At 60.2% G+C, this 11,778-nt stretch overlaps 1 protein-coding gene across 1 annotated transcript; it reads right to left on the bottom strand.

Moving 5' to 3' along the window:
* Positions 1 to 847: 847 nt before the first annotated feature.
* Positions 848 to 7,738, bottom strand: LRRC15 (leucine rich repeat containing 15). Its single transcript, XM_054386186.1, has 3 exons — positions 6,177 to 7,738; positions 3,394 to 3,532; positions 848 to 2,501 (listed from the first exon to the last, which is right to left on the bottom strand). Exons 1-3 carry the CDS (start codon positions 7,736 to 7,738, stop codon positions 861 to 863), a joined length of 3,342 nt encoding a protein of 1,113 aa, XP_054242161.1. The 3' UTR covers positions 848 to 860.
* Between the last annotated feature and the right edge of the window lie 4,040 nt (positions 7,739 to 11,778).

The following is an 11,778-nucleotide window of genomic DNA, read 5'->3' as shown; positions in this document are numbered from 1 at the left end:
GCACAGGCAGGGCTCTGCCAGCTCTGCCTGGCCCAGGAGAGCCCTGCCCCAGTGGCCGCAAGATGGTGCAGGAACATCACCACTGGGAGGAGGGCTGTGCTGCCACGTGTGCATGTGCACTGCAACCCCAGACACACACCTGTGCATGCACTCATACACACGAGTGTCAGGGAAGCACCCACCTTCCCTGCCAGCCCCAGCGTGAGCAGCACTGCTGGGACTTTGCACCCCATCTGCAGGAGTCCCCAAGCCTCCCTAGGGCAGACTGCCAGGGTGGGTGGGGGAGCTGCCAGGGCAGAGCCCTGGGCTGCAGCCCACGCAGCAGCCAGGGAGCCTGTGCCCCACTCTGAGCAGTCAGCAGCACTCACCCACACCTCCTTGGATACCCCACAGCAAACCTGTGCCCTGGAGATTAGTGCAAGGCTGGAGCTGGATCTCTGCACTGCTGAGGGAAACAGGATGAGAGATGGGCAGAGATGAGCACAGCAGAGTGCAGCACCTGCTCACTGCCAGGCACCTGCACTCATGCCAGACCACACACAGCACCAGCCACATCCCCATCAGACCACAGCAACACTCTCCAGCCACGCAGGCAGAGGCAGGGGAATGGAGTGAGTGTCTCTCTGCTCCACCATGGGAAGTGGTTGCCCAGAAAAAATATAAACATTTTAATTGTATTGGAAATGCACAGGGGACACAGAGCTGGGAGAATAAATAACAGCAGGCCAGCTGTTGTGGAGAGCTTGGTGACAGCTGGTGACTGTGGCAGGGGTAGAGAGGTGAGATGGGCTGCTCTTGCCTGGGCTGGTTCCGAGGTTGCCAGCACAAGAGCAGAACACAAGCAGATGCCTACCCCAGCTCTAGGGCACAGCGGGGAGACCTGGCGACATGGCCTCATCCCTCATCTGTGGCGTGATGAGGATGCTGACCTGCAGTGTGCCACAGTGGGAGTGCAGTATCCAGGTGCCCTGGTATGCCAGCCCAGGCCCCACTGCCTGCCCAGGAGGTGAGGGAAGGCGAAGGCTGAGCTGCTGGCAGCTTGTGGCATCGCAGGCCATGCTTACAGTGCCCTCAGGGTTGCTGTAGGTGCACTGCTGCAGAGCATCCTCCGCTGGCTCCCTGTTCCAGTGCTGCTCTGTGGGGAGAGTGGGTGATCCTGGGCACTCTAGTTGCCCCTGGGGCACCTCCAGCAGGGACTGTCCCTGGAGAGGGGCTGGGCTGGCACAGGAGGCTTGCGCGTGGGTGAGGGGCTCAGCAAAGCTCTGAAGCCAGCTCAGCAGATAGACGAGGTGGCAGTCACAGGCCCAGGGGTTGTGAGCCAGCCCCACTTGTGCCAGATCCAAATTGTCATCAAAGAGCTTCGGGGGCAGGTGGGCCAGGTGGTTGTGGTCCAGTGCCAGAGCAGTGAGGAGAGGTAGCCCAGCCAGCAACCCAGGCAGCAGGCTGGAGAGATTGTTGTGGCTCAGCTGCAGTGTCACCAGCCCCACCAGCCCCTGGAAAACCCCAGCGGGAAGGTGAACCATGCTGTTGTGGGAGAGCACCAGGGTCTGCAACACAGACAGGTTGGCAAAGAGCCCCTGGGGCAGCACCTCCAGCTGATTGCGAGCCAGTGAAAGATGGAGGAGGTGTGGGGTACCAGCAAGGAGGGTGGTGGGCAGAGCAGCCAGGCGGTTGCCCTCCAGGCTGAGGGTGGTGAGGTTGTGGAGGCTGGCAAAGGTGTCAGGGGCCAGGCTGCGCAGGGCATTGTGTTGCAGCTGCAGGCGCCGCAGCGCCCCCAGCCCGGTGAAGATGCCGGCTGGCAGCCCCTCCAGCCGGTTCCCGTCCAGGTGGAGCTCGACCAGCCTGTCTAGGCCGCTGAATGCAGCTGGGGACACTCGTGTCAGGAGGTTGTCGCTGAGCTTGAGGAGGCGCAGGGCAGTGAGGGGGGCCAGCAGCCCGGCCGGCAGCTCAGCCAGCACATTCTGGGAGAGGTCCAGCGCCTGGAGGCGCCGGAGGGGGCGGAAGATGCCGGGGGACAGGGACTCAATCTTGTTCCCCTGCAAGCACAGGTCCTGCAGGTGCTGGGCGCTAGCAAAGAACCCTGGCTCCAGGGAGCGGATGGTGTTAGCACTCAGTGAGAGCTTGCTGAGGTTGGGCAGCCCTACCAGCAGCCCAGGGCTGACTGCTAGCAAGGGGTTACCTGACACCTCCAGTTCGGTGAGGTTGGGCAGCCCCCAGAATGCATCGGGATCCAGCTCCTGGATGTCGTTTTTGAGGAAGACCAGCTTAGTGAGGGTGGTACTGAAGCCCAGGGCCCCACTGCGGATGCTGCTCAGGGCTGTCTCCACGAAGAAGAGCTGAGTGGCATTCCCTGGCAGGCCCGCCGGGATCTCTCGCATCCTTTCCTCTGAGCAGAAGACTTTGGAGCTGTCATAGCACTGGCAAGCAGGGGGACAGGGCAGGGGCAGCCCTCCCACCAGAAGGGTCTCCAGCCCCAGCAGCATGTAGACCATGAGCCTGCACTGGAGAAGGAGCCAAGCTCAACCCCTGCCTCGGCAAGGCAGAAATCTGCAGCTGAAGGTGAGTGCTGCTAAGAAAATGGCTCCAGCGGCCAGCAATGCAGTGGAAGCAATCTGGGGTACCACTGCTGCAGGCAGCTGCCCCGGCTGTGGGGCATCCCTCCAGCCCTGGCTGTCTGCACCATCTCAGTGCTCCCCGTGCAGGAACAGGGGCCACTTACCTCCCAAATCTCCCCCAGCCTGCCCCATGCAGTGGGTCACAGCTCTTCCCTTGCATCCCAGCCCCACTCCAGCCCACCCTCACGAAAGATCCCTGCACATTGGTGGCAAATCTGGGACCTGTGTGGTCCCAGAGGGGTCTTGGGGAAACCTGTGGCTCTCTGAGAAGCCTCCATGAACACAGAGCTGGTCTCAAGCAGAGGAGCTGGCGAAGAACGGGGATGTGCTCCAAACCCTGGGTGGTGGGGACAACCCTGCAAGGTTGCCCAAGGGAGTGGGCTCCACCAGTTGTGTTTCCAGCTACCTGTCAGGTACCTTCTTCTCTGCAAGCAACTAATCACGCTTGCCAGAGCGTGACTTGTCACTTGCTCCCAGCCCATGGGAGGCACTATTTGAGGCCGTGGTCGCCAGACCTCTGCCAGTCCCTCCCTACTTGGGATCCATAGCAGTGCTGCTATGTGGTGGTGACTCTGCTGCCTGCCCCACAGCAATGCCCACCTACAGAACACCCCACACAAGGGAGGTTATCCTGGACTTATGCCAGCACTCAAGAGCAGTGTTGGGCTTCACTTTTCCTTTCTGCCATCTCGCTTGTTTTCATCAGAGCCAACAACAGCTCCCACCCATCTTAGTCCCCCTTCCCCCAAGCTATCTGAGCAGTGTGGGCATCACTTACCCAGTATGACATTTTGGAGACCACCCCCGAGCTGCGGAAGGGTTGCAGGGAGCCGGTGACCGAGCTGGGACGCCGTGTTCTGGAGCTGATGGGAAGCCGCCTGACGGAGCTGTTCCTGCTGGGGCGGAGCTGCCCCTCGCTGTTTATCGGCAACAACAATCAGTGGCCTTGGAACGCTGCAGAAAACAATCCGGTCCCGGGGGACTGGAGGTGAGGCCAGAGGCAGCTGCCAGCAAGCATCCTGGCAGTGCAACCCGGGCCCGGTCCAGGGATCCGCTGACCTGGGGATGGCAGCAGGGCACTGCCGACATGGATGGCACCAGTCCTAGACCAAGGTCTGTAGGCTTACTTCCAGTCACCCCCTCAGGAGACCCCTACCCTCTATTAAACCTCACTGGGAAACGGTGCTGGTAAATTCTTGCGTGAGAGGGGACCAGGCACACATTAACAAGGCAAAGTGATGCCACGGGGAGGGATCACCTCAGGACTATCTGTTGAGATGCACCCAGCCAGTGATGGGATGGCCAAAGGGACCCATGGACCACCTGGATTCCCTGGAAGCTTGCAACCTGCCCAAGGGAGCAGTATACACCACTTTAAGGGCTGCCTTGCAAGGACCCCTGTTGGAAGGGGCTGGGGTGGCAGTGGTCATGGAGAAACCCCAGAGGCAAGAGATACTTACACACAGCCAGACAGACTGATGGAGCAAATGATGATGAAGAGAGAAACTCAGCTAACAAGCAGGGAGCTGAGCAAGCTCTGTACAGCCCTGGGGTGACACTGGGTAAACCCTTGGGGTCCTGACCCCAAGAGTGGGCTGCACAAGAGGCAGTCAGCATCTCCATCAAAAGCTTGCTGAGGTCTCAGCTTACTCTCCAAAAGCCATCCTGCTGCTGTTGAATGTCTAAGTCCTCCTTGGCTCTTCACCCTCTGCTGCAGCCAAAGGACCAGAACAGGCTCTTTGGCTACAGCCCTCTAACCCCCTCCCAGCCACCCCAGCCTGCAATGGGCTTTTCCATAACACAAAAAAATCCCTTAGGGGATGCTGGATCATTTCCCAGCTGTGCACGGTGAGGAGTGAATAAACAGCTCTTGACACTGGAGGTGGACAACTGCACTTTACTAGAGAGGTCACACAGAAGCACCCAACACCCCCACGGCACAGTCCTGGGTCTTCCACCACCGTGCAGGTCCCAGTCCAAAGGAGCATCCTGTCATGTGCATGAGTGTAAGGCTGCTTGTGCCAGTGCTGCCTTCTGGGGCACTGTGAGCAACCAGCACTAGGGGGTGAAGGCCAAATGTGACTCCTGTCCTGTGGCAGCAGTCTGCAGGCATTCTAGCATGGCTGCACTGGGTGCAGAGGTGAGCTGGATCCCTCTGTGGCCATGTCCCAGCTGAAGAGGCAGGGTGGCTGCTGGATGTGGGTGCTGCAGGGGTCTGGCATGGCCCCCACCTGCGAATTGCAGCACAGCCAGCACTTGCTGCCCCTCCACTGTGTGCTGCCAACCTCCCTGGTGCCTGAGGGCTGTGAGCAGACAGCAGAGCTGGGCATATACAGGAGGACACTTGGGGAAGGGGAACAAGCTTTGCCAGCAGAGCCAGGCTGCTCACTAACTGGTGGAGGATACATGAGGGTATTGAGGCAGTGAGGAGCAGGGCAGGGAAGCATCAGAAACCCCAGCATGCTTCAGTGGCCCTGGGGCACAAGCACAGAAGCCATTCCCAGCCACTGACAGACACTTCACAACCACTGTTCCCCCCTCTAATTCCTCTGCAGCAGGGGCTGGCTTGGGGCAGGGTGCTACGTGGCTGCAGGAGGGGTAGCACTTTGTGCAGCAAGGCCTCAGGGGGCTGTGGCTGCACCCAGGCACGAACACACTGCCCTGCAGCGCTCCTGGCAGGAGATGCAGAAGGGTAAAGGGAGCAGAAGGCTGCTGGGAGCAGAGGAAGATGCTGGCTGTGCTCTGGCCTGCCCTGCCTGCAGGAGGGAGGGCAGGGTGGATGTGGAGTCACTCAGGGTGTGCCACCCCAGCAGCAGCACCAGAGCCAGGCAGCTCAGCCCCACCCGGACACAGGAGAGCTACAAAGCAACACAAGGACCTGCAGTTCCTGGCCCTATGCGAGGGCTGGCACCTGCCTGCTCAGGCAGGGACAGAGGCTGAAGGCAGGGTGGGGCAGGAGGGAAGATGGGCTGGGTGTGGGTAGCAGGCAGTGCAAGGGCAGACAGCGCTGGGGGGGATGTTGCAAGGGCAAGGATGGGGAAGTCCTGTTGTTTGGAGCAAGCATCATCATGGCCAGGCTGTGGCTCCTTTCTTGAGAGGTCTCTCTCAGGCACTTGGCACCCCAGCTACTGGCCTGTGTGTAGGCAACGAGCCCAGAGGCTGCGCTGGAGGCATGAGGGGCTGGGGGCAGAGGGCAGCCACGGGAGGTCACCCAGGGGGATGCACTGCTGCAGAGCAGGGCAGGGTCAAAGCAAAGCAGGACAGGGGGACACACAGCACACAGGGTGATGCTGGCCCATCCCAGTCAGCAAGGACAGCTGATGCAGAACCACTGCCGTGTCCCTTGGCCTCATAGGGAGCAGATGTCCTGCCCAGCACCATTCTCCCCAGGGTCTGGTGAGTACTCAAGCTTCATTGGGTGCCTTCATCCTCATGAGCACAACGTTGCTCTTCTTCCTACAGCCATAGACTACCAGCGCCACCAGGGCAGTGAGCAGAGCCACACACACCAGCACAATGACCGCCACCACCACCCAACTCTGTGTGCGTGTCAGGCCCCACCACCCCCTCTCCTCTTCCTCCTCCTTCTCCTGTGGGGAGACTGGCAGCTCTGTGGAGGGCTCCATCCAAGCACCCTCTAGTGATCCTGCCTCAGAGGGATGAGCAGGGAGCAGGGTGCTGGTGTGGGAGGAGGCACTGGGGGGCTGGGTGGAGCGGAGCTGGTCCTGTGGCAGCCTGGCAATGGGGGTGCCCCGCAGGGCAGGGGGCTGGGCACAGAGAGGGGGTGTCTCGCCCACCTTGTGGGGGTTGTCCTCCAGCCAGCCTCGCAGGGGCAGAATGACCTCATCACAGCGCCAGGAGTTGTTGTGCAGCTTCACCTCTCGGAGGCCAGCCAAGGGGGAGAAGATGCCAGCGGGCAGGTACTCCAGGGCATTGGAGTGCAGCTGCACATGCTGCAGCCCTGGAGTGGCCCTGAAGAGGCCCCGCGGCAGAGCCTGCAGCTGGTTGTGGTGCAGGGAGAGGTTCTGCAGCTTGGGCAGCCCCTCCAGCACCTGGGCATCCAGGCGGCGCAGGGCGTTGGAGTGCAGCGACAGCTCCAGTAGCTCCCCCAAGCCCTGGAACGCCCCCGGCGCCACCGAGCGCAGCCGGTTCTTGCTGAGCACCAGAAGCTGCAGCTGGGTGAGGTTGCTGAAGACGGCGGCAGGGAGGGTGGGAAGCTCGTTGTCGTAGAGCCACAGCTCCCGCAGGTCAGGCGCGGGCCCGAAGGCGCCGGGGGAGACGCTCCGCAGGCGGTTGGCATGCAGGGTGATCCTGGCCAGGGCACGCAGGGGCACGAAGACACCGCTCGGCAGGGCTGTGAGGAGGTTGTTGGACAGGTAGAGCTTCTGCAGGTTTCCATTGTGCAAGAAGAGGTCCGAGGAAAGCGCCTGCAGCTGATTCTGGTGCAGCCCCAGCTCCTGCAGCTCGGGCAGCCCGTCGAAGGCGCCTGGCGGGACCTGCCGGAGCCGGTTCTCGTAGAGCCGCAGCACCTGCAGCCGCGCCAGCCGCTCGAAGGCCCTGGGCGGCAGCCGCTCCAAGTTGTTCCTGGCCAGGTTGAGCTTGGTCAGGCCAGTGAGCTGGTCAAACACCCCCTCCTTCAGCTCCTGCAGGTTGTTCCCGTGCAGCTGCAGCTCCCTGAGGTTGCTCAAGTGGGCAAAGTGGGAAGGCTCAATGCGGAAGATCTGGTTGCTGGAAAGGAGCAGAGACTCCAGCTTGCCCAGTGGCTGAAAGACCTGCACGGGCAGCTCCTGCAGCTTGTTGCTGGCCAGGCTGAGGTAGCGCAGGTCGGGCAGGTGCTGGAAGGCGCCGGGGCTGATGCGCGCCAGGTCGTTCTTCTCGATGCGCAGCCCGATCAGCAGGGAGGCGTTGCCGAAGGAGGCGTCGCCCAGCTCGGTGATGTGCGTGTTGATGATCTGTAGGGTCATGGCGTTCGCAGGGATGGGGCTGGGCACCGTTGTGATGCCGGCACCGGAGCACTCTACCTGGGCGGTGCGGACGCACTGGCATTGCTCTGGGCACTGGCCACCAGCCAGGTGGATGCCCACCAGCAGTAACAGCCACCACTCCCAGCCTCTCTGCTCCATTGGGCCTACGGCAAAAACAAAGGAGAAGGACTCAGCCCCTCAATTTCCCAGCTCCCAAGGTCACTGCCAGGGATGGGTGTTGCTTTCTCCCTGGAAAAGGCCACGAAGGCTGTAGCCATCCTGTCCCCAGAGAAGAGCCAATGAGGAAAGCTGGGGGCAGGCAGGGCTGGGCACAGCCCAGGCAACAGTGCAGAGCAGGACACAGCCAGGGGCTGTGGTGCCTGGCTGCCACACCACAGCTATTAATGGCATCCCCCTTGGGGGGGGACATCAACTCCAGTGGCCAGGAGCACTGCCTCCTGTTCTGCTGTGAGCGTGGCAAGCTCCTACCAGCAGCACTGGCCTCGGGGCACCACTGAACAGCCCACACCCTTCATTAGAGCCAGCCTGTGGCACCCACAGCCAGGTGGGTCTCAGGGTTGCTTGGTGGGGCAGGAATGAAAGGTGGTCACCCAGAGCACCCTCCTGGCTCTGCCCAGCACTGAGTGCATCTGGGCTTCTGCTGTGGAGCCAAAAGCAGCGTGAGCACCCACTGCCTGGGCATGCTTTAATTCTAGTTCTGCAGGAATCTGGGTCAAGGGAACCCTCTGCCAGCTCCCTAGACCAAGCCAGGTATGGGGTGACCCTGTCTGCACCCCATTCCAGCAGAAGGTCTCTGCCCTAGCCAGTTTTGGCCATGAGATTTCTGGTGTGGGCACCTCTATGCAAGCTGATCCCAGGGGTGGTGCCCAGGGGAGCCCTGGAGCCTGAGGGTAGTGACAGCTTTACAGCAAGGTCCTCCATCACCCCACAAGCATAGGCACCATGGACACTCTCTCCCCCCTCCTCTGGCATGGGACCTTCCTCTCTCAGTGGATTAAAACAGCAGCCTTGTGCAAGGGTGGCATAGAGCAGCCCTCAGCCAAGAGCTCTCAGTGGCACAAGGGAGGGAGAAAACCTGTGGCTTCTCCAGCCACGAGTACAGCTCAGCCAGAGGGGCAAGTCTGGCAGCGCAGGGGTGCGGGCACGGTGCCCTGGCTGGCACAGCACCCTGGGATGCTGGAGCACAGTCCCTGCCCTCCACCCCAGGCTCTCTCCAGGGACCATGCTTTCTCTCCAGCAGGGAGGGAGGAACCCTCCACGAGCCAGCACAATTTATGTTTCCCATATGGAAACAATCTGCATCCAAGAACAGCTTTGTTTATAGTGAGCCGTTTATAAACTTCCCCCAGTGCTCTGCACATCAAAAGCCCTGTTCATGTCACTCCCTGCTAAGGCAGCTCAGAGCATCCATGCTGGAGTGTCCTTCAGGAAAAGCAGCTGAAAGCAATTTGCCTCCTTTTTTTTTCCTTCTAGGGACAAAAAAGATCTTACAGGGGCTGAATAGCCCCCCTCAGCTTCCCACTGCTCCTAACCTCAGCACCCCTTAATTTTCTCTGTTGATTATTATTTAAGATACGTTGCCCATGCAACTCCTTCTGCTCCCACAATGCCTGAGGGGTCTCACTTTTCTGGAGAACCCTTACCAGACAAACGTCTCCATCAAATCAAAAGATGCTGAACATGCAGATCCCGCTGCCACCCCTCAGAGCTGCACCAGGAGCCCCCCGGGCTCAGGGCCACCCAGAGGGGCAGCAATTGAGAGGAGACTTACCCGAGAGTCCTGCAGCTGCGAGAGCCGAATGAGCACAGCTCTGTGCTGGCAAGAGAGCTGAGTGTGGTTCATGCTTCCCCTCCCAGAGTACAACCCTTCCAAATCAATGAATCAGCACAGGGGCAGCGCCGGGGTTAGGGAAGGCGCTGGAGCACAGCCGCTTCCAACCCCTGTTTCGTCTGCAAACAGAGCAATGCTTTCAAGGATGGAGTTTTAGGGTTACCTCCCCTCAACCCCAGTGCTCTTGTTTGAAGACAAGCAAACAGCCCCCTTGTAGCAGCTCAACCCCAGAACCACCCCCCCTCCATAGTGGCACACAGCTGGGTGCCCCAACCCATGGGGGCAAGCAAGGCAAAGCCAGGCCCTTGTGGTCACAATCCTGCCCAGCTACTGCTCCTGCAAGTGTTGGGACATCCAACCAAGCCCCAGCCCAGGGCCAGCAGGGCAGGCAGCACCCCCAGCATGCCAGCTCTGCCCAGACCCACAGCTCTTGTCCACCCACCCCCAATTGGAGAGGCAAAGGGTTCAGGAACCCACAAGTACCCACTCAAGGACTCTGCCCTGCTGGCTCCTCACCCAGTCCAGCCCAGCCCGGCCAAGAAGCAGACACCAATCAGGGGTCAGGGGCATTGCTGGAGCTGGCCGGAGGTCAGGATGCCTCAGAGAGGCCTCGGCTAGCTAGAGTGCTTTCCACCAGCACTACTGTGCCTGCCGGGAGCTGAGGAATCCTAGCCCCCAGTGCCTCTTACAGGCAGCACCCACTGCCATCTGCCAGGGGCTGCTGCAGCTGCACAGTAGCCCATGTGCTACTCTTCACCCTCAGCAGCTCCAGCAAACAGGTGATGCAGCCCAGCACCCAGAGATATTTGGGAAGCAGGGTACAAGCCTGTCCCCTCCACTTGTTCAGGGTGCCTGCCTTCATCTCTCCCCTGCCTCTTCCAGCCCTCACTGGTGCAAAGAGGTGTCCTTGGTCCCTGCTACCCAGCTCATCCACCTCCCTGGGCAGCCCCAGCCCAGCAGCCACCAACAGGGAGGCATGTGGGAGAAGGCAGTTAAGGAGAACCAGAACTTGTGGCCTCTTTGGGCTTCCTGTGCTAACCACAGGGCATCTGGAAGTTTCCTGACCACAGCTAATGCCATCTCAGCCCACCCGTGGTTCTACCAGCAGCAGCAATCCCTGCTCAGGTCCCAGCCAGCAGGAACAAACTGCTCCAGCTGGGAAGAGCACAGGGCTGCGAGGGAGGCTGCATCCATCCCCATGCCACAGCGCATCCTGCCGTGCCGTGAGGAGTGGGAGCATGCAGGGGACAGGGACTCTTTTCGGAGAGGGAATCAGACCAGGATAAACATCACATTGAGACTGGCTGGAAACTTCCCTCTCTGTCGCTGCAAAGACCAGGGATCGTGGGAAGAGGGTAAGGAATGGGACCTCAGTTGGAGGCAACCCCTGCCAAGACATCAGATTGCACAGCAGGGCTGGCTGACATGGGACGTGCCAGGTGGCCACAGACCCTTCTTGGCCAAGGGTGCCACTCCTAGCCATGCTCCTGCCTGCTCCTGGGGCAAAGCCTTAGCATTTGGGCACAGAGAAGAGGCACTGTGAAAACAACACCCGTAAGTACTACAGCTCCCACTCTGTTGACACAGCAGATTTTCCCAGCACCATGGTTCCCAGAATAACCTCCCTGCTTCCTTGACAGTGGTGCAGCTGGAGGTCAGGCAGCAGGCTTGAGAGCTGCCCAGTCCCTGCAGCCCTAGCACATGAGCAGGGCTCTCATGGCCTTATCACAGCCTTATCACCATCTCTGTCTGTCTGTCACCAGCGCCGGCACTGCTGGGTTCCTGCCGGCTCTGACTCATCCCAGAAGCACACAGCTTTCCAGCAAGACAACACAGAAACAAAACCCCAGAACTTCCCAAAAATCACCACCTCAGGCCCAGTACCACAGAGGAATGTCAGACTTGGATCCTTCCAAGCAGCACTGTCCTGGGGGAATGGGGATGCAGTGGTGGATACCTTCAAACACCCTGCTCCCCAGGATGGGGGTGCTCAGGTGATAGTCCCCACAGCCACCCAGAGTTTCACAGTAGCCCAGGTAACAACCCTGCCAAAAACCCAGCTGCCTCTGCCCAGGCTCTGGCTTCTGGCTGGGAAGGAAGAATCTGTTTTCAACATCACCCTAAAAATAAAGTAAGGCTGAGTAACAGCACAGGCTTGTGTACCGCACCCGCAGTGGAGAGGGAGCTGCTCCCAGAGGTGAGCACACAGGAGCTTGCTCCAGGCTAGGCATAAGGGAGAGGATAAGAGGGTGTGAGGGCCTGGGACAGAAGCACAGACATGTTCTGCACATCCGGAGGGGAGAGGCAGCTCCTGTGTAGATGTTTATGAGGGTGAGACAAGCATTTC

The sequence above is a fragment of the Indicator indicator genome, chromosome 13, assembly GCF_027791375.1.
Source record: "Indicator indicator isolate 239-I01 chromosome 13, UM_Iind_1.1, whole genome shotgun sequence".
Taxonomy (NCBI): domain Eukaryota; kingdom Metazoa; phylum Chordata; class Aves; order Piciformes; family Indicatoridae; genus Indicator; species Indicator indicator.
This window is presented reverse-complemented; position numbering and strand designations above follow the sequence as displayed.